General features: G+C 34.9%; 2 protein-coding genes across 2 annotated transcripts; both read right to left on the bottom strand.

The window, feature by feature from the left end:
• Positions 1 to 4300: 4300 nt before the first annotated feature.
• LOC113324776 lies at positions 4301 to 5506 on the bottom strand. The gene has a single exon (XM_026573066.1). It carries the CDS (start codon positions 5504 to 5506, stop codon positions 4301 to 4303), a length of 1206 nt encoding a protein of 401 aa, XP_026428851.1.
• A 964-nt stretch (positions 5507 to 6470) lies between these two features.
• On the bottom strand, positions 6471 to 7211 carry LOC113324775. The gene is made up of 2 exons (XM_026573064.1): positions 6989 to 7211; positions 6471 to 6874 (listed from the first exon to the last, which is right to left on the bottom strand). The coding sequence occupies exons 1-2, from the start codon at positions 7209 to 7211 to the stop codon at positions 6471 to 6473; spliced, it is 627 nt and encodes a 208-aa protein (XP_026428849.1).
• Positions 7212 to 23604: the final 16393 nt, after the last annotated feature.

Raw genomic sequence — 23604 nt, 5'->3', positions numbered from 1 at the left:
CTTAACAATTACTTCGGTAGTTGATAATAAGATAGATCTAAGAACCTGACGAAGGAGTTTATTGAGATAAACAGAAGAGCCTTTGTCGAACTCATACCACTTGGTTGAAAAGAGTTAATACCAAACAGATTTGTTGTTCGTTTACTGTTTGGAATACGAACCAAAGGAATTGTTCAAAGTATGTGACTTATTATAGGTCGGAGGCGTGGGAATACAGACGGAACTAATTGAACTATAGGGTTAGTTGCTTGGTCTCAACTATATGAAGTTGGTTTGATTTTGTATAGCGGCTTAATCCTGAGAGTATTCAATTATGGACAAGGTCCCGGGGTTTTTTTGCATTTGCGGTTTCCTCGTTAACAAAATCTTGCTGTGTTATTTACTTTTATTTTCCGCAATTATAATTGTTGTTATTATAATTTAAAGTAAATTACACAAACGTTAATTCCTATTTACTTGATAAGTAATCATATTTTGTTTGGTTAAGTCCGAACCTTTTATCAAGTAAACATACTTCGCTGTCGTATTGTCTCGATCTCGTATCCACAAACGATCAGACGAAGTGTGAACCGATTTGTTGTATTGTCTCGACTCAGTCCATAGACAAACACTTTCGGAGAAAGGACTTATGGGTGGAAAAGTTTTAGATTGAAGTATATTTGGGTATCCTCGTCTTTTCATATACAATATGTACAGTATATACATCTTCGCAGTAATGTTTTTCAGTATAGCACAACTTGAAAGAGACGTTAATAATGAACAGCTCAAGTCAATATTACTAACCCCGAGTGGAAGGATGATGTCGTCGTTGTAGTTCGTTACTTCTTCGCATACTTCAGGTCTTCGGAGTAATACTTGTATGTCTCAACATTCCTAGACTTTTTAGTCTAACCTAAACGAAGTCGACTCTAGTATTTAATCAAGCGACTCTAGATGAGTTTTAATACTAAAATAGGACAAAAAAACTTGACATACCAACGCGTGGTGAGTTCAACCAACCTATGCTCTAACAATCTCCCCCTTTGTCAATCTTAGTAACAAAACTCTTATTAAATATGGATAAACAAATTACAAAAGAATTCATTTTACATACGCTTGATTCCAAGTTTTAACAATACAATAACCTGCATGTATTCAGTCAATAAATGCCGTTGTTAACATTTGACTAACAAAAGCTTTTAATCTCCCTAAAGGTAAGCTAGGTAAATATTCAATCTAAACATCTTTGTTATTCCCCTTTTGTGGTAAGTATTACTACACAACAATATGATATGTTTTTCCCCCTTAGTTAATGCTTTACTCTTTCGTTATATATAACATTTAAGCACAATTGTCCTTTACTTAGTGATAAAAAATCACTTGTTTAATCCATATATTTCCCCCCCATTTTCGTCACAAAATGACAAAGGTTCGAGCAAATAAAGGAAAAACCGAAAGGATCTTACAAATCTAAAATACTTGTTAAAGCACTGCTCGGTCGAATTCGCAAGCGTTGCTATCTCAAGCTTGTTTGTAAATTTACTATATACTTGATTTCTAGTCTACTTATAGCTATGTCTCGGATTATGATAGAATGTGTAGATGAGCTTTAGACTTCGGGGCGTTCAACAATTGAAGACGAAGATCTACTGAGGAGCTTGGAGGAACTTCATCAAAAAAATGTATGTTGAGAGTAAAACTTATCTATCACTCAGAAGTCTATTCTATTATATCTTCTAATGAGACTAAGTCGTATAACTATATAGACTTTTACATTATACACATTTGATATTTTGTGCGGAGTTTATCTCACTTATCTATTTATCGAAATATGTGTTGGAAGCTTTTTGCTTTAGATATGTTCATCATATTCTTGATGAGTTTAGTTGCAAACAATCTATTTGTTGGAAACTAAATATTAGGTCAAAATATGATCATGTTAAAATTACCTTGAACATCTTATATAATTTGTGTGAGATAGTCATTTGATGTTAACTTGGGAAGTTTCGCATTGATCATTCGATCACTTGAAAATTACCTGAAGCTAATGGTTTGTGTGAGACAACCATTGTCGTCTTACAAGGATGTTTCAATGATTGAAATGAGAGTTTAGAACAATTACCCATGTCTGGATACAACATGGTATGCATACCTAGTATGCGAACTGTATTGTGATGATTCAGATCCGTAACTCTTGTTTGCGTACCTAGTATGCGAACGGATTTACCTGAGAAGGTTAGGAACTCTATTTTGCATACTTAGTATGCAGAAGGGTTTACCTGAATTGGGTCCGGACCGGTTGTTCGCGAACCGGGTTTGCGGACGACTTGACTAGGCCAATGTCTGGAGGTGTTGTTCGCGTACCTGATTTACGAACACAGTGGTGAAGTTCTACAATCGGTTATGTATGATTCTCATACTCATGAAATAAAACATTTATGATCTAAGGAATGCAATCTTTGCATACCGTGGCTTGATGTTCATTAATTGATTCTTGTATAGACATTTTGTACGATTACGAATCAAACCGATGTCGATTCAATTTGTTCATATATATTTATATGAGATAGTGAACAATTGAACAACTGTATTTGAAACAATTAAATTCATTTGATTATATTTCATGATTGATTGATCTTCATATTTGATCTAGAAGTGTTAGATGAATATATTTAACACAAAAGTGTTCATATGGCTAACTTCGGTTAACTGTTATTGATCCAACTCAATACACACGTTTAGGTACGTTAACCCATATCTAAATGAAAGTATATTTCATTTGTGTGTAACAATCTAAGACCATCTAACGGTGGAAATTGATTGCTTTATTTTTAAGTAGACTTAGCTTGAATCTTAAATCAGGTTTTCATCTAACGGTGAATATTGAATGACTTGTTACTAAGGTATCTTAGCTTTGATTGAAAGCAACCCTGATTTGAAAGACTATATAAGGGAGAAATATAGCAACTGGAAAACCTAATCTCCACACTTCTGTGTGTTCCTAGTTACGTACTAGAGTCGGTTCTCCTTTAACCTAGGTTTTTCCAATACCATTATAGATTAACGACTAGAATACTTCATTGGGATTCCTGAAGCCAAATCCAACTATTTTCTCTGTAGTTGCGTATTATGATCTTACTTGTTCTATCGTATTGAGTTTTATCTTCTCTAAGATTTACTCGAGATTTATCTCCGATAGGTAAGATATAAAAAGTAATCACAACAGTTCTTCGTCTCAAACTCTTGTGTTTCTGCAATAACTTTTCATGTTAATCAGTTGGGTTATTGTGAGGTAACTAATACTTTTTGGCTGCTCTTCGGGAGTATAAGACCGGATTATTAGTTGGTTCATGTTCACCTTGATTTTATCAAAAGACGGAACAAAAACCGAATAAAGAATAAACATATCCGTGGGAGACAGATTTGTTTATAAGTCTTCAACTTTGGGTCGTAGCAACTCTTAGTTGTGGGTGAGATCAGCTAAGGGAATCAAGTGCGCAGAATCCGGCGTGGTTCTAGAGGCGAAGGAACGCAACTGTACCTTAATCGGTGTGAGATTTGGTTAGGGCTCAACTAAATTCCGGTTCGATGTTAACTTGTAGTAGGCTTGAGTCTGTAGCGGCTTAATACAGTGTGGTGTTCAAATCTGGACCCGGGGTTTTTCTGCATTTACGGTTTCCTCGTTAACAAAATTCTGGTGTCTGTGTTATTTCTTTCCCGCATTATATTTTTATATAATTGAAATATCACAGGTTGTGCGTAGTTCAATCAGTTGATAAATCCAACCTTGTTTGTTGGATAGATCTTGATTGACACTTGAACATTGGTCTTTGGTATCGTCCAAGTTATTTCTCATATCAATCAGGCTCGCAGATTTCTGTCAGTTTGATTTGCTGATTGTATTGAAAAAGAGATATAATATTTTTGATATAATCCTTGATTGAGTCTGGCTTTAAAGTCGGTGCTCCTGGAGATTACATTGGAGTTTAGTCCATACAGATTGCCGAAAAAATTATTGGGTGTGATTGTTATACTCCCGCTTTTTCAATAACCAGTATTAAAACCGAAACTACAAGTAATTTAGTTTTAATATTTTATCAAGGAAACAATTACCCGAAGAAATTTTCCCTAATAGTTTAAAAAATCGACTAAGAAACTTAATTTCCTTGTTAAACCGATTTTTTTTTTGCTGAATCACTCAAATTTTATTGATTAAAATGAAAGATATAGATACAAAATAACATGAAAAATAGCCTACAAATTAACCCAGCCCAGAAATACTTATTAGTTATTTTAACAGTTTGCAAGCCCATTCATCTCATTAACAGAATCTGTAATACACTACCTCTAGCGTTTCTACTCTTCCTAACCAGGAAGGTCTTCCAATGTAAATATTTATTTCACCTACTAACAGTCTTGCTCCTCTTTTAGCTGCACAATCATCTGAGAAATTGATTTCTCTAAAGCAATGAGCTAATCTGATCACAATGAGATTTTTAACTACATTGTACCATCTGACCTTTATAAACCAAGGAATTTGATTACAGGCAAATTGATTTAGCACAGTTTTTGAGTCTGGATGAATGATAATCTTCTGAAGCTCCCAATCAACAACTAATTCAGCAGCTACCACAACTGCATATACTTCTGGTATGTAATTTGTGGCAGTGCCTAAACCACCAGAAATTGCACCCATTACCCGACAAAGATGATTTCTAACCACAACTCCCAGACCACCTGCACCTGGATTTTCAAGAGATGCTCCATCACAGTAAAATAGAGTAAAGTCAGCTTCAGGAGCAAACCAATAACAAGGCTTAATAAACTGAATCTTAGATTTCCTTGGACTCATATTAAAGAAAGTAATTAGATTAAGATCATAAATATGGTTCCATTTGCTCCATGTTATTCTCATGCCACCTTCAAAAACCATCTTCATTATTCTATTATTGAAGGAGGAGATGTTTGGCTTAATATTGTCAAAAAAAAATCTATTTTTCTGAAACCACAACTCCTTCATTGTACTGCATGCTGTTGTGATCCAGACTTGCTGAACCAATGGACTTTTATTTATTGCACTTTTCCAAATGTCTTCAAAAGATGTAGGAACTGCAAACTGAAAGGTGCCCACCAACCAATTCCAAGTGTTTGAGCTAAAATCACATTCCCAGAACAGATGGTGCATGTTATGCTCAGCATTTTCACAAATGCAACATTGAGATACCATATCATAACCATGACTAACCATTTTTTCATCATCCATATAAAGCCCATAAATTAGCTTCCATACATTGCTAGCAATACTTGGATGAAGATAAGAATTCCATAAGTATTTTGACCATCTAACATTGCCTTCTTTAAATCTCATTTTATTAACTGCAGCTGAAACAAGAAATTCTCCAGAGAGAGATGCATTCCATATTATTTCATCATTTCCACCTTCAGGGAGATTAAGAGCAGAAAAAATACTTTGAGCTTCAGGAGGAATAGACCAATTCCCATTACTTAGCAAATCGGCCACCTTCATTTGAATATTTTCTTGAACATACTGATTGGAGATAAGTGTATTAATTAAGGGAGATTCACCAATCCATGTATCAAACCATAAAGAAATTTTCTTTCCATTTCCAACACACCACCTTAAATTTTCTTGCAATGATTTCCAATCCCAGCATAAACCTGTTCTTACAGAAGATAATTACCATTTTAAACTCCATTGATTATTTTTGTCTTGATATATAGCTTTAAAAAATAAATCCCGATCTTGCTCTGATTTTATGATTTTCCACAACATTTTCATAAGAAAAGCTCTATTGACAGTTTCCAATCTTGGGATTCCCAAACGACCTTCCTTAAATGGAGTACACACTTTTTCCATCCCAGAATAATGTTTTTCCTAGATTCACTATCACCGGACCAAAGAAAATTTCTTATGATATTCTCACAAGTTTTGATAACAGAGGATGGCCATTTATAGACTGCCATATTATATAGTGGAATGCTACAAAGAACTGACTTAATTAATACTAACCTTTTTTGAAAAAACAAAAGCTTTCTTTTCCAAGTTGCAAGTTTCCTCCGCATCAATTCCACCGTTGGCCAGACTGTTGAGGATCTAACTCTACCATTGCATAGAATTACACCTAAATATTTATCAGGGAACACACTTTACTCCATCTGAAGAATGTCTTTGATTAATTTTTTCCTCAATTCTGAAGTCCTATCCACAAAGCACCTGCTCTTAATTTTGTTAATGCATTGACCTGAACTGAGCTGGTAATCTTTTAGCAGTTTTTGTAGATTTTCAATGCTCTTCTTTGCTCCATGTAGAAAGATGAAGACATCATCTGCAAATAAAAGGTGAGATGGACTTGTACCATTTCTTGTGACCATGGGAATGATTACTCTTTTACTTACCATTTCAGATAAATTTCTACTTAACACCTCCTCCATTATGACAAATAAAATGGGTGATAGAGGGTCTCCTTGCCTCAAGCCCCTATCCACTGAGAAGAATCCACAAGGGCCACCATTAACAAGAACTGAGAGTTTAGCCGATTTAAATAGAGTATGCAACCAATCACACCAAGAACTAGAAAACCAAATTTCTGCAAAACTTGAAAAAGAAACTCCCAGCTTACTGAATCATATGCTTGAGATATATCAAGCTTAAGACCAATATTTCCACCCCTTCTTTTTTTCTTTATTTCATTTACTAATTCTGAAGCCAACATTATTTGCTCTTGAATACATCTACCCTTCACATATGCTGCTTGTTGTGGAGAGATTAACTTTACCAATAGATTACTTAACCTTGCAGTGATAATCTTTGTAAAATTTTTGAAACTTACATTGCTTAGACCAATTGGTCTGAACTTATTTGGAGATTTAGCACCTTCAGTTTTAGGTAGTAAAACCAAGAAATTAGAGTTCAAGCCCTTAGGAATGAATCTTCTACTCTAGCAAAATTGAATGGCTTGCACTACCTTTTTATTTATAATGTGCCAACAAGCTTTATAAAAACAACCCGAGAATCCATCTGGTCCTGGTGAACTATCAGGATCCATGTCAAAGATTATGGATTTAATTTCTTTTTCATCTGGGAGCTTATCAAGCATTTCTTGATCTTCTTGAGTGATTACTTCTGGAATATCACTAAGTAAAGAATCTTCAATTGAAACATGTTGAAATTGAAATTTCTGCTCATAATATTTGACTAATTCTTCAGCCATCTTCTCTTGATTAGATATAATGTTGCCATTGCCATCCTCAAGTGCACAAATAAAATTCCTTGCTTGTCTGATCTTCAAACTAGTATGTAAGAAATTGGTATTAGCTGCACCCTCCTTGATCCACCTGATTCTTGCTTTTTGTTTTAATAAAGTATTCAACTAAACCTCTTTAGAATTATAATTATTCTGAGCATCTACAAGTGTAATGAGGACTGTAATGTCAAATGGATTAGCATCTGACTTGACCATAGCTTCTTTAACTTGAACTTCAACTTCCTTAATTTGAAGATTTAAGTTTCCAAAGACACTCCAGTTCCAATCTGAAAAAGCGGGGGTACAACAACCACACCCAATATTTCGCTTAGCAATCCGTATGGACAAACTCCAATATACTTTTAAGAGAATCAACTACACTCAATCTTAATAAAGTATATCAAAGAGTTATATTTCTCTTTCTCGATTCAATTCTTACTCCAGCAAATAAAAATCTGCGAGTCTAACTGAATACAAGAGAAATCACTTGAACGGTACCAAAGACCAATGTTCAAGTATCAATCAATTTCAATCAACAACCAAAGGTCGGATTTCCAATTGATTGATTCTAACGCACAACCTGTGATATTTCAATTATAAAGATAAACAATATAATCGGAAATAGAAATAACACAGACAGTAGAATTTTGTTAACGAGGAAACTACAAATGCAGAAAAACCCCGGGACCTAGTCCAGATTGAACACACACTGTATTAAGCCGCTACAGACACCAACCTACTACAAACTAACTGCGGTCTGGACTGTAGTTGAACCCAATCAATCTCACACTGATCCAAGGTACAATTATGCTCCTAGGTCTCTGATCCCAGCAGGATACTACGTACTTGATTCCCTTAGCTGATCTCACCCACAACTAAGAGTTGCTACGACCCAAAGTCGAAGACTTGATAAACAAATCTGTCTCACATAGAAAAGTCTATAGGATTGAATAAATCTGTCTCCCACAGAAATACCAAAGAGTTTTTGTTCCGTATTTTGATAAATCAAGGTTAACATGAACCAATTAATAACTCGGACTTATATTCCCGAAGAACAGCCTAGTATTATCAATCACCTCACAATAATCTTAATCGACGCGGCGAAAGAAGATATTGTGGAATCACAAACGATGAGACGAAGATGTTTGTGACTACTTTTATATCTTTCCTATCAGAGATATTAATCTCAAGCCAATCGTTACGATCGTACTCAAAACGATCGTATGCAAGATCATATCACACAACTACAAGAAAGTAGTATCGGTTTGGCTTCACAATCCCAATGAAGTCGTTAACCTGGTTTACAAGAAGAAACCTAAGGTTAAAGGAGAATCGACTCTAGCTAATACAACTAGTATCACACGTAAGGTGTGGGGATTAGGTTTCCCAGTTGCTTGAGTTCTCTCTTATATAGTCTTCAAAATCAGGGTTTGCAATCAATGTTAGCTTGGTAACAAAACATTCAATATTCACCGTCAGATGAAAACCTGATTATATTCAAGCAAATATCTTTCAACCGTTGGATCGAAAACTTAGCTTGTTATACACACTTGAAATGCACGATTTTAGGTTTGTGTAACTGTACCCAAACATGTACATTTGTTGGTTCAACAGTAGTCAACCAAATGGTTAGCCATATGAGAACTTTCACATTAACCATATTATTCTTCACCATAACTAGTTCAAATAACTCAAATGAACTAGTTAGGGAGTTGTTCAATTGCAAGGAAATCTTATGTAACTACATAAGACACAATCGAAGCAAAAACGTTTTGAATCACTCGAATCGATTCATGAAATTTATAGCCACGGTTTGCAATTTGCATTCCTAAGTTTATATAAATATAAGTTCATAAAGAAAATCGTTTTTAGATATAACCAACTCAAGTTCGCGGAAGGAGTTCTCAAACTCCAGCAGATTTTCTCGGGTCGAGAACTTCCGCCAGTTCGCGAACTGGGTTCGCAGACTGAGTTCACGGACTGAGTTCACGGATCTTGTTCCGGTTCTCTTGATCAACAAAGTTCGCAAACTTCGGTTCAAAGAATAAGGACTTATACATATATGTGTTTCCATAACAATGCTTATATCCAACATTGGTTATGTAATCTAAACTCTCATTTCAATCATTGAAACATTCCTAGAGGACGTTATATAGTTGTTATTCACAAACCATTTTTCGTCAGCCATTTTCAATGTGATTGAAACATAACATGACTTTCGTCACTAGGTAAAGATGAACTTGGCCAAAGCGAAAGCTTACCAACACATATTTCGAGAAATAGATAGGCGAGATAAACTCGGCTGGAAATAGCAAATGTGTATAATCAAAGTATATATAGCAAAACAACTTTTGTCTTAAGATAGGAGATAGATTAGATAGACTTTTGAGTGATAGAGAAGGTCAAGTCTCCACATACCTTTTAGTCGATGAAGTTCCACCAGTTCCTTGAGTAGTTCTTCGTCTTGTATGATGATCGCCATGGAGTTCTTGAGCTCAACTACACTTTATATCCTAGTCCGAGACTTAGCTATAGTAGACTAGAAATCAAGACTTATAGTTTTGATCACTAACATTGACAAACATGCTTGATATAGCAATGCAGGCGAGTTCTACCTAGCAATGCTCTAAAAATCTCCCCCTTTGTCAATTTTAGTGACAAAACTATCAATACATATGGAATACAAAAATAAATAAATAAACTTTTGTAGCTCTTATTCCACATGCCTAATCTTAAACATTACTCGAAATCTTCGTCACTTCCAAGTGCTCCAATGATCCCAAAGGTTGTAAGTTCAGCATCATCGTTGTTGAAAATCCGTAGCTATAACAATGAGAAAACTTAATTCTCAATCACTGTTATACAGTGTCATAGTATCATTATGCAGCATCAAAGTTCAATTGTATCACAACTTCGACAACAATACTATGGTGATATGTATCACTCCCCCTTAGTCAATACTCCATCTCACATGGAAACCACTCCCCCTTACATAATGATCCGAAAATCATATGTATTTGTAGTGTGAACTACATATTAATTCTCCCCCTTTTTGTCAATAAAATTGGCAAAGGTACGAAAACGGGATCCTAATGAAATTTCCAAAAGAGACATTTCATGACTAAAAGAAAGCATATATCAACTTGTTTAGATGCAATCATAAATCCGAAGCTAAATGCATTCATCAAGGAGTTTATAAATATACAAGATTCCCTATAATATTCCACAGCCGCACTCCCCACAAATATTTGGCAATTAATCACAAGTTTAATTAAGAACTCTCCCCCATAAAATGTCATTCCCGAAAGAACAACAAGAGCGACCTTAATTTCAAAAGAAAAGAAGGATTTCTTTGGACATAACAAATCACAAGAGAACCCATAATTAATCTAATCGGAAATATATAACCAAATTAACCATAAAAAGTGATAAATTTAATTGCCATGCTCGACACAAGAGAACTTACGGAGCAATAACTAAGTTAATCACAAAAATATAATCAACTCAGTCGATAGTGCTCAACATAAGAAAACTTACGGAGCCTCACAGTGATACATAAAGGATTATAGATCAGGGAAGATCAATACTGCAGAATACACAAGGATTCATTCTATTTTCCATCACTATTCGCATAACAACATACAACAGACATAATCCTTGCAAACAAAAGATTTTAACCTATCTTCCATCAATAATTGACATAATAGGCTTAACTTTTGTATTTGTCAAAAGTCCATTCATTCTTTTATCAATACATGCATATCGACATATAAAAGACTTAACTTTTCACAAGGTATGGGACAATCATAGTTCACGGACGCAAACACACATATCCCATAACAAGTTGCAATATATAAAACCATAACGATGAATACTGCAAAAATCATCTTCCAAACAATTTTTTAAAATTTAAAAAAATAAACCTAAAAACATGAAGATGAAAGCGTTGGACATAGCTATGTGTAATCACAATAATGTCTATTCCAAACTCTAGTTATTCTTCTAAATAAAACAAGAGAATAGAAGATTTACTAGGCAATAAGACCTTTGAAGAATTTTTTATCGTCCCCGAACTCCTTGTCGTCAACAGCCATTGGGACATGAGGTTCATTAAGATAGGAGTTGATATCAATGAACCTTCTTGACTGATGTCGAACCAGGTCCTTCTGAATCTCATGAGTCTTATACACAAAAGCCTTTATTTGTTGAATCTCCTTTCGCATCTCCTTCATCACTTCAAGAACGTCAGAAAACTTCTGAGAATTTGAAGGAACGGCTCTTGGATTCCTCACATTCCTTATTTTTCTTTTCAAGGTAGGAGGCAATGGAGATTTCTATTTTTCCTTCATGATTGATGGCTTAACAATCATATTAACATCTTTTCCATCAGAAGATAGCATGCTTGGAGTATCCATAGACGTATGGGTTTGTGAGAGGAAATCACAGTTTAAACTCAACAAGTAGTTTTGAGATAAAAAGAGGTTTCAGGGAAGGAAAAAATTAGGGTTACGCAACCTTTTAACAGGTTCGTGCAGGCACAACTCTGAACCCTAGAGAGAGTAGAATTGTCGAAAATAACCTTTTTTTTATTGATAGACAGGGAAGAACAAAACTAAGAAAATAAGAAACAAGAAAACTTTTCCTAAAGCCTGAGAGGTACACAACCTTGTCTATTTTGATCAGACACATGAGACAAGGTTTACAAATCAACACAATCAAATTGTGTTGCGGTGAAAAACAATTTGTCCACCATGTTCCTCTTGAGAGGAATCCTCAGACTTCTGTCTATCAAAACGATTTGACCATACTTTCTTCTCTAATGGTCTTGTTTTGTCTTTGGAAACTAACTTCTTTGGCGAAGATAAAATCCTACATACCTCAGCGGTCTTCTGAGCAAGTTTAAGCTTATTTGCTAATTGATTTTCTCTTCGTTGATGTTTGTTGACGTGCCTCAATTGGTGTTTCTACTTGTAACACTTTGATAGTTCATGACCCTTTAGTGAATAAAATGAGCACGTCAATCTTGGATAATATTCATGGATCTGAGATGTGCACGCAACTAGACACATAATGGAACCTGAAACATTACAAACAGAGTTTCCAAAGAATGGGTCAATTTTTTCTTCCAGATTGGTTGAGATTTTTTCTGAAAGAATATCGAGGTTGATGTATGTATTTATACAATTATCAAAATCAATATTTTTACCAATAAGTGCAACACTTGATTTCTCGTCTTCATTAGAATCATAGTTGTCAGACATTTCATCAAGAGTTGCAACAAGATCTTTGTTCCCAGTGTATTTTCTACGATTTGGGCACTCGTTTGCAAAATGACAAATTTCCTTACACTTCAAGTACTGAGGCATATCCTCGTCATCAGTTTCATCAGTGTCCCTGTTTTTAGGAGGAATATGATTATGAGGTTTAACTGATGTTTTAGGCTTATCTCTGGAGAACCGTTTACTTTTCTTCAACAGAAGATCCCTGAACTGTCTTGTGATCATCGAGACCGACTTGTCAAGATCTTCATCTGATGAATCAGTCTCATAGTGATCGTCTTCAGAGATATACACTTTTTTAATTTTATCAAGTAATTTTGTGTCCTTTAGTGCTTTGAACGCAACATCCTTAGATTTGGATGAATGCTCGTGATCAAAGATCTTAAGCTTCCCAACCAGCGTATTTCTGGAGAGATTATCAAGGTTATTTCCCTCAACGATGGCATGCTTCTTAGAGTCGTATCTAGATGGCAGCGATCTGAGAATTTTCATCACAATGTCCTTTTCAGGAATAATCTTACCCAATGCAAAAGATGCATTAACAATTTCAGACACTTTGTGATTAAACTCATCGAATGTATCTTCATCTGCCATACGAAGGTTTTCCCAATCAGAATTAAGATTTTGAAGCCTAGCTTCCTTTTTACTGGAGTTACCTTCGAATACGGTTTCTAAGATATCACATGCATCTTTAGACCTAGTGAAATTTGACACATGGTGCTGAATATTTGGGGTAATGGAATGTATGATAGCATTCAAACCGTCGGAATTTTGCTTTGCAGCAAGTATCTCGGAAGGACTGTATTCACCAATGTTGTTGGGAACGTTTACATCTCCAACTGCCACAACGGGAGCATCATAACCATTAACAACAAATACCCATGATTGAAAATCACACGCTTGAAGAAAAGCTCGCATAGCAATTTTCCACCATAAGTAATTAGAGTCATCGAAGACTGGTGGTACGTTAATAGAGATAGCACCTCTGTCCATAGAGTCAGATCGCTACAAACACAGACTTGTAAGGTCTTTAACGTGTTTGCCTGCTCTGATACCAATTGAAAAAGCGTGGGTACAACAACCACACCCAATATTTCGCTTAGAAATCTGTATTGACAAACTCCAATATACTTTTAAGAGAATCAACTAGACTCAATCTTAATAAAGTATATCAAAGAGTTATATATCTCTTTCTCGATTCAATTCGTACTCCAGCAAATAGAAATCTGCGAGTCTAATTGAATACAAGAGAAATCACTTGAACGGTACCAAAGATAAATATTCAAGTATCAATCAATTTTAATCAACAACCAAAGGTCGGATTTCCAATTGATTGATTCTAACGCACAACCTGTAATATTTCAATTATAAAGATATACAATATAATGCGGAAATAGAAATAACACAGACACCAGAATTTTGTTAACGAGGAAACCGAAAATGCAGAAAAACTCGGGGACCTAGTCCAGATTGAACACACACCGTATTAGGCCGCTACAGACACTAGCCTACTACAAACTAACTTTGGTATGGACTGTAGTTGAACCCCAATCAATCTCATAGTGATCGAAGGTAGAATTATGCTCCCGCGTCTCTGATACCAGCAGGATACTATGTACTTTATTCCCTTATATGATCTCACCCACAACTAAGAGTTACTACGACCCAAAGTCGAAGACTTGATAAACAAATCCGTCTCACACACAAAAGTCTATAGGATTGAATAAATCTGTCTTCCGCAGAAATACCCAAGAGTTTTTGTTCCGTCTTTTGATAAATCAAGGTGAACAGGAACCAATTGATAACCCGAACTTATATTCCCGAATAACAACCTAGTATTATCAATCACCTCACAACAATCTTAATCGATGCGGCGAAAGAAGATATTGTGGAATCACAAACGATGAGACGAAGATGTTTGTGACTACTTTTATATCTTGCCTATCGGAGATATTAATCTCAAGCCAATTTTTATGATCGTACTAAAAACGATAGAATATGCAAGATCATATCACAAAACTATGAGAAAGTAGTATCGGTCTGGATTCACAATCCCAATGAAGTCTTTAAGTCGTTAACCTGGTTTACAATAAGAAACCTAAGGTTAAAGGAGAATCGACTCTAGCTAATACATCTAGTATCACACGTAAGGTGTGGGGATTAGGTTTCCCAGTTGCTAGAATTCTCTCTTATATAGTCTTCAAATCAGGGTTTGCAATCAATGTTAGCTTGGTAACAAAGCATTCAATATTCACCGTTAGTTGAAAATCTTATTTGATTCAAGATAATATTTTTCAACCGTTAGATCAAAAACTTAGCTTGTTATACACACTTGAAATGCATGATTTTAGGTTTGTGTAACCGTACCCAAACATGTAAATTTGTTGGTTCAACAGTAGTCAACCAAATGGTTAGCCATGTGAGCACTTTCATATCAACCATATTATTCTTCACCATAACTAGTTCAAATGATTCAAATGAACTAGTTAGAGAGTTGTTCAATTACAAGGAAATCTTATGTAACTACACAAGACACAATCGAAGCAAAAACGATTTGATTCACTCGAATCGATTCATGAACTTTATAGCCACGGTTTGCAATTTGCATTCCTTAGTTTATATAAATATAAGTTCACAAAGAAAATCGTTTTTATATATAACCAACTCAAGTTCGCGGACTTAAGTTCCCGGAAGGAGTTCTCAAACTCCAGCATATTTTCTCGGGTCGAGAACTTCCGCCAGTTCGCGGAATGAGTTCACGACTCTTGTTCCGGTTCTCTTGATCAAAAAAGTTCGCAAACTTCGGTTCAAGGAATAAGGACTTATACATATATGTGTTTCCACAACAATGCTTATTTCCAACATTGGTTATGTAATCTAAACTCTCATTCCAATCATTGAAACATTCTTACAGGACGTTATATAGTTATTTTTCACAAACCATTTTTCGTCAAAGCCATTTTAAAAGTGATTAAAACATAACATGACTTTCGTCACTAGGTAAAGATGAACTTGGCCAAAGAGAAAGCTCACCAACACATATTTCGAGAAATAGATAGGCAAGATAAACTCGACTCGAAATAGCAAATGTGTATAATCAAAGTCTATATAGCAAAACGACTTTTCTCTCAAGATAGGAGATAGAGTAAATAGACTTTTGAGTGATAGATAAGTTCAAGTCTCCACATACCTTTTAGTCGATGAAGTTCCACCAGTTCCTTGAGTAGTTCTTCGTCTTGTATGATGATCTCCATGGAGTTCTGGAGCTCAACTACACTTTCTATCCTAGTCCGATTTTTAGCTATAGTAGACTAGAAATCAAGACATATTTTTGATCACTAACATTGACAAACATGATTGAGATAGCAATGGATGCGAGTTCGACCGAGCAATGCTCTAACACAATCATTTATAACTTTCTTTAATTTTTCAACTTGCTTTGAAACACAAAAGTGGATCTCCCACAATAGTTTCAGACTAGCAGTTTTGAACAACTTCCATAAAATTAGGATGAGACAACCATATCTTTTGGAATTTTCTAGGTACATTCAGTGGTTTGGGAATATTAGCATAACCTCCTAACAAGGGAGCATGATCAGAAGCAACTCTTAAACCCACTTTATAACCCCAATCACTATATTTTTGCAGCCATAATTGGTTAAAAATCACTCTGTCCAAATTTCATAATATTCTACTGTTACCTTGCTGGCAGTTGGACCAAGAGAATTGTAACCCAGATTTGGGAGCTTGTAATAACTCACAACTATCCAAACAATTAGTAAAGTCCATCATTGCTCTTCTACTAGGGCTTCTACCACCTTGTTTTTCATCTAAATAAATTATGGCATTGAAATCACCAATAGCCAACCTTGGTTTCTTCAACTCACTAATAGCTTCCATTTTTGTCCATAAAAACCTTCTTTGCATAACCCCCACATGAGCATGAATACCAGAAACAAGAACATCACCTATACTGATAGTGATCATTTGGCTTGACATAGAAATAACAACTGGAGTTGGTAAAATTTTATTCCAAAATAACCATATGTTGCCTTTTTTATTTGCTAATGAGTTATGAATTACCATAGATTGCATTCCTGGTAATTTCAGGTTATTGCAAAAAGAAGAACTACAAACTACTTTAGGTTCAGCTAAAAATACTAATGAAGGATTAAATTGGTTGACTAAAGACCAAACTTTATTTTAAGCCCTAGATCTTCTAAGGCCCCTTATGTTCCAAAAAAGTATTTTCATGGATTGGAATGGAGGCCTTTTATGCCTCCTTTTCCTTGAGCTTTTCTAAAATTATATTTAACTGGAACATGAGAACTAACTTTTGAGACAATTACCTCTTTTGTAGCCTCAAGATTACTTGTAGGAATTTGAATTGATGAAGATGCTTGAGAACCAATTTTTGAAACAATTACCTCTTGTGTAACTTCAAGATTACTTGTATAAGTTTGAATTGATGAAGATACTGGTTTTTGGACAGCTTTAGACCAAGAAGTAAAGGGTACTTTTGTTGCAGAAACTGGTCATGTTTTCCCATCTACAAAATTCACCACACTCTTTTCTACGAAGTTATCATCCAAAATTTGAAGAATTTTAGAAGCATCTACATTATTTGGTATAATTTCACTGATTTCATTATCCACAGTCTCTTCCACTTCCATTAGAGGACTAAAGTTACCACAAGTAGTTGTAGCAATTCCAGTATTACCTCCAATAATTTCTTTATTTACTGAAGGTGTTGGAGTTTGACATATATCAAAAGGCACCATATTCTTTGGAGTTAATTGATTACTCTCCTGAACATTGTTTTCTGCAACTTTAGGCTTGGCATTATCCTGTTTTGGAGTTTCATGCTGATGCTGATTAAATTTGCATTCAGATAAAAAGTGAGCCACAATTTTGTATTTGCTACATAACTTAGGCATTTTAGGAAGTAAAATTCCTTGAGAGAAGGCTCCATACTTTGTAATAATCCACAGTTTGTTAGGAATTGGTTTGGATAAATCTATTTCAGTGAGAACCTTTGTTGAATATCCACTTGCATAATGAAATGTTGTATCATCAACCTTAATAGGATTACCAATAGCTTTAGTGATTTTGAACAAAGTTGCTTCATCTCAATACTCTAAGCTGAGACCCGGAAAGTTTACCCACAACATAGCAGTAGAAATTTTCTGATTGTCTAGTCTGAAATTTGGAACCCATTTTCTAACGCGGAGAAACTGATCAACAACCTCCCATTTACCATTCTTAACATACTGCTTATCTATTTCATTCTCCAATTTGATAGTGAAAAAACCTCTTCCCAAGGGAATCCAAATACATGAACCTGTTAATTTCCATTGATTTTTCAAAATTGTAACCGCATCAACAAATTTGATTTTGAGAAAATCTAAACGACCAATTAAAGAAAATATCCACTGAGCATATTTTTCATCATCTAGATCACTAAGTAAAGAGATCGATGGAAGTTCTTCAGAATATTTGAAATATGAACAACTGATGAAACCCTATTTGGGTTTTCAGTGTTGTCACTTAAAACCATAATTTCAAACTGTTAAGACAGATTAAATGATATGCATAATGATTATATAGTCTTTCAAATCAGGGTTTGCAATCAATGTTAGCTCAGTAACAAAGCATTCAATATTTACCTTTAGATGAAAACCTGATTAGATTCAAGCTAATATTATCAACCGTTAGATCGAAAACATAGCTTTTTATACACAAATAAAATGCACGTTTCTAGGCTTGTGTAACGGTACCAAAACTTGTACATTAGTTGGTTCACAATAGTTAACCAAATGGTTAGCCATATAATCACTTTCATATCAACCATATTCTTCTTCGCCATAACTAGTTCAAATGACTTAAATGAACTAGTTAGAGAGTTGTTCAATTGCTTAGATTTTATGTAACTTCACAAGACACAATCAAAGCAAAAACGATTTGATTCACTCGAATCGGTTCATGAACTATATAGCCATGGTTTGCAAAAGCATTCCTTAGTCAATATAAAGATGAGTTCAAGAACAATCGTTTTTAGATATAACCTACTCAAGTTCGCGGACTGGGATCGCGGACTTAAGTTCCCGGAAAGAGTTTTCAAACTCCAGCAGATATTCTCGGGTCGAGAACTATCGTCAGTTCGTGGACTGAGTTTGCAAATTGTGCAAACTTCCGGTTCTCTTGATCAACAAAGTTCGCGAACTTTGGTTCAAGGAATATGACTTATACATACATGTGTTTCCACAACAATGCTTATATCCATCAATGGTTATATAATCTAAACTCTCATTTTAATCATTGAAACATTCTCAGAGGATGTTATATAGTTATTCACAAACCATTTTTCGTCAGAGAAATTTTTAAAGTGATTGAAACATAACATGACTTTCGTCACTAGGTAAAGATGAAATTGGCTAAAGCGAAAGCTTACCAACACATATTTCGAGAAATAGATAGGCGAGATAAACTCGGCTCGAAATACCAAATGTGTATAATCTAAGTCTATATAGCAAAACGACTTTTGTCTCAAGATAGGAGATAAATAGACTTTTGAGTGATGGATAAGTTCAAGTCCCCACATACCTTTTAGTCGATGAAGATCCACCAGTTCCTTGAATGGTCCTTCGTCTTTGTATGATGATTGCCATGGAGTTCTTGAGCTCAACTACACTTTCGATCCTAGTCCGAGACCTTAGCTATAGTAGACTATAAATCAGGACTTATAGTTTTGATCACTAACATTGAAAAACATGCTTGAGATAGCAACGCATGCGAGTTCGACCGAGAAATGCTCTAACAATCTCCCGCTTTGTCAATTTTAGTTACAAAACTATCAATACATATGGAATACAAAAAATATATAAATAAACTTTTGTAGCTCCTATTCCACATGCCTAATCTTCAACATTACTCGAAATCTTCGTCACTTCCAAGTACTCCAATGATCCCAAAGGTTGTAAGTTTAACATCATCGTTGTTGAAAATCCGTAGCTATAACAACGAGAAAACAAAAGTTCTCAATCATTGTTATACAGTGTCATAGTATCATTACACAGCGTCAAAGTTCAATTGTATCACAACTTTAACAACAATACTATGGTGATATGCATCACTCCCCCTTAGTCAATACTCCATCTCACATGGAAACCACTCCCCCTTACATAATGATCCGAAAACCATATGTATATGTAGTGTGAACTACATATTAATTCTCCCCCTTTTTGTCAATAAAATTGGCAATGGTACAAGAACGGGATCCTAATGAAATTTTGGAAAGAGACATTTCATGACTAAAAGAAAGCATATATCAACTTGTTCTTTAGATGCGATCATAAAGCCGAAGCTAAATGCATTCATCAAGGAGTTTAAAGATACAAGATAACCCCTATAATATTCCACAGCCGCACTCCCCACAAAGATTTGGCAATTAAGCACAAGCTCAACTAAGAACTCTCACCCATAAAATGTTATTCCCGAAAGAACAACAAGAGCGACCTTAATTTCGAAAGAAAAAAGGATTTATTTGGACGTAACAAATCACATACGAATATGAATTTGAATCCAAAAGATACTCAATTAAATTAACCAAAAGAGAACCTATGATTAATTTAATCGGAAATGCTCAACATAAGTGAACTTATGGAGACTCAAAAATACTCTATTAGATTAATCACAAGAGAACCCATAATTAATCTGATCAAAATACACAATCAAATTAACCACAAAAAGTAATCAATTTAATTGTTCACGCTCGACATAAGAAAATCTTTGGAGAAATAACTAAGTTAATCCTAAGAAATAATCAACTCAGTCAATAGTGCTCAACATAAGAAAACTTACGGAGCCTCACAGCAATACATAAAAGATTATGGATCAGGGAAGATCAATATTGCAGAATACACAAGGATTCATTCTATTTTCCATCACTATTTGCATAACGACATACAATAGACATAATCCTTGCAAACAAAAGATTTTAACCTATCTTCCATCAAAAAATGACATAATAGGCTTAACTTTTGTATTTTTCAAAAGTCAATCCATTCTTTCATCAATACATGCATATCAACTCGTGAACGACTTTACTTTTGACAAGGTATGGGACAATCAAGTTCACGGACGTAAATAAACATATACCATAACAATATTGCAATATATAAAACCATAAAGATTAATACTGCAAAAATCATCTTCCAAACAATTTTATAATTTAAATAAATAAACCTAAAAACATGAAGATGAAAACGTTGGACATAGCTATGTGTAATCACAATCATGGTTATTCCAAACTCTAGTTATTCTTATAAACAAAACAAAAAAATAGAAGATTTACTAGTCAAACTATATCTAAGAGAACATGATTTGAAAAACACTAAACCCGATTAGCAACTATAGACTGAACAAGAACGAGCTCATCAGTTGCTTTCTTCAGTTCGTTTTTCAGAAAATCAAGATTCCTTGTTGCAATTCCGAGTTGTTCACGAACGACCTCAAAATCTCGAAGAAGATTTCCTACCAGTTGTGATGACATATGGACTGGTAGTTTGTTTTCATGATCAATAACATGATAGCATGTTATGAAAACAGGATTCTTGTGAAACTCGATAGTCTTGCCCTTCTTGACTTCATCACCTTTGTTATCTCCAGCCATTGTGTGCATATAAAATTTAGTAGAATCTTTAGACCTTATGGAACAATGTATCAATATGTGACACATACAAATATGAGGTTCCATGAAAACCCTAGAAGGATTGACGTCCGTGTGGGTCCGGTGTACGTGCACACTATGTCACAAATCGTGACTAAGGAAAATGGAGGAGCAGTTCTTGGAAGAATGACAATAACAAGGAAATTTTTCTCAAAAGAGGGTGATCAGAAAAATATTCAAGAGAGAAGAACTTGAGCGAAGCTCGATAGATCATTAAATACAACAACACAGGTATCATACAACCTTGACAACATTCTCAAGACACAATTCTTGAGATCAATGAGCATCATTCTTTGGCTACAGGAAGGATGCTGTATTGAGCAGTCATGTTGTATTTAGATGAGCATTTTGCTCATAAATACTTATTTCTTCTTTCTCTCCTTCAAGAGGATTTACAGGAAAATCACTTGTCATAATTGAAGAAGTTTTATCAGAAGAGGGATTATGAGTACCTGTGTGATAAGCACGTAAGTGCTACATTTTATACCCATGTTTATATCAGTTAGGACTCGATATTGTGGCTAACAATACTATTTTAGTGCTTTTGTAGAAAGTACAAGTGAATGTGATTATTGGGAAGATAAATGGCTTAATTATAAGCTACATTGGAGTTTGCCACTCAATTAGCAGTGGGTTGCCAAGGCAATTCGTCTACTCATTTTTCGGGACCATCATTTTCTTTGGTGAAAAATACTAGAACCCCCTACTATATGGGTTCAATATATAGAAGCCCCACAAAATGGATCCTTCACTATCAACTCCATACTTTAGGAAAATGATACTGTTAGGCCCAAAATATCAATTTTTCTTCAGATCTGGCCCATAATTAATTATTCCGAATTTTAATAATGGCAAGACTACCCTTTACTATATATACAAGAGGAATATCGACACATATTTTCATTTATCAATTTATATTCTCTCTCTTCTCCGTTCTTTTTCTCTCTCGGCTCTGGCAAAAACCCTAGAAAACTTCTTCATCGTCTCCAAATTTCACCGATCTTCATTTTTTTTCATTCATTTCATCTCCCTGATCTCATATTTCGAAATTATCATGGACTTCTCATCATTTTAAGCTCAGATTCGTTCATTTCGTAAGCCAAAACCCATAAAAATTCGGTGAAAATGTCTGTGAAATGAACTCATAATGCGTTTTCAGCTATTCTTTGAGGCTATGTAAACTTAAAACCTGTAGTTCAAGTATTTAGATAAAAATCTGCTGGTAATATCGCAAGATCGACTTTGATTACTGGTTTCTGACTCAGATTCGACTCATTATGTTGTGTCAGAAACTCGGTTGAATGAGAAACTGTTCAATGGCGATATTCGTAAGGGATCTGTGGTTCAATCGATTGATTAGATGTGTCATACTAGTCAGAATCGGAAGTAAGTTTCACTGAGTTTCGATCTAATTTTAGGTTTAATTTCAATTTTTGATATTACGAATTTTTCAATTTGAAATGAATCTCAGTTCAGATTATTAGTTTCATTCATATCTCTGAATACTATATTGAATGCCTGCCTTTGCTTATTGTTTTCAAGCAATAAAATAACGAAGAGCTGAAGTTGTTACTACTGATTATTTTCGTGGGATATATATGAAGGGGATTGTTGCAATGATAGTGTATTTGAACGATTTTATGATTGTGTTTTGTGTTGGATGTGGAAATGTTGCAGGAAGATTATCCCTTCTTCACCATTTCAAGTTCATATGATTCTTGGTAAGTCTCTGTGCAAGTGTTTTTGCTGCAATTTTTTTGCCTTAAGTTCTGGCAGCCGTTAGGTGAAGAATTTGTGGAATTTCAAGACATAAAATAGCTGGAAATGGGCGGTTCTACGATAACTTGATTTTGTTCTTCTTATCAAAGCCACCAGTAAGCAAAGGCAGTGGTATGTGTGGGTATTTATGATGGATTTAAGAGATAATTGAGGTTGTGAAGATCTCAGGCAGAGAAAAGAAGAAAGTGTGAGTATGGTGGATGTTACATGGATATGAACTGGGGTTGTATTTATGGCTTGAGCATGGTTGAGTATTTGGCAGTTGAATCTAGTTGTGAAGGTCGGTGAACCAGGTGGGTATTTGTCATGGATTCTGGAGGTTCTGGGATGAATGTTATCTGAGTAAGGAAGAAGTCAAGTGGTGTTATTAACCGATAAAGCTGTGGAGACGCCAACAGTTTGCATTGGTCTTGTGCTATTATATCCCTACATTAATGGCTAAGTAGGAGGGTTCATTACGCAATGGCTAATGAATGTTATCGATGACCACAATAAGAGAAGATATGGATTAGATTGGTCAATTTTGGAAGGAGTTTACTACCGTAGGAAATTCATGTCTTTGGAAAGTTGTGTA

The sequence above is a fragment of the Papaver somniferum genome, chromosome 11 (genome assembly GCF_003573695.1).
Source record: "Papaver somniferum cultivar HN1 chromosome 11, ASM357369v1, whole genome shotgun sequence".
In the NCBI taxonomy this organism is placed as follows: Eukaryota; Viridiplantae; Streptophyta; class Magnoliopsida; order Ranunculales; family Papaveraceae; genus Papaver; species Papaver somniferum.
The sequence above is the reverse complement of the archived record's forward strand: the minus strand, read 5'-3'. Positions and strand labels throughout refer to the sequence as shown.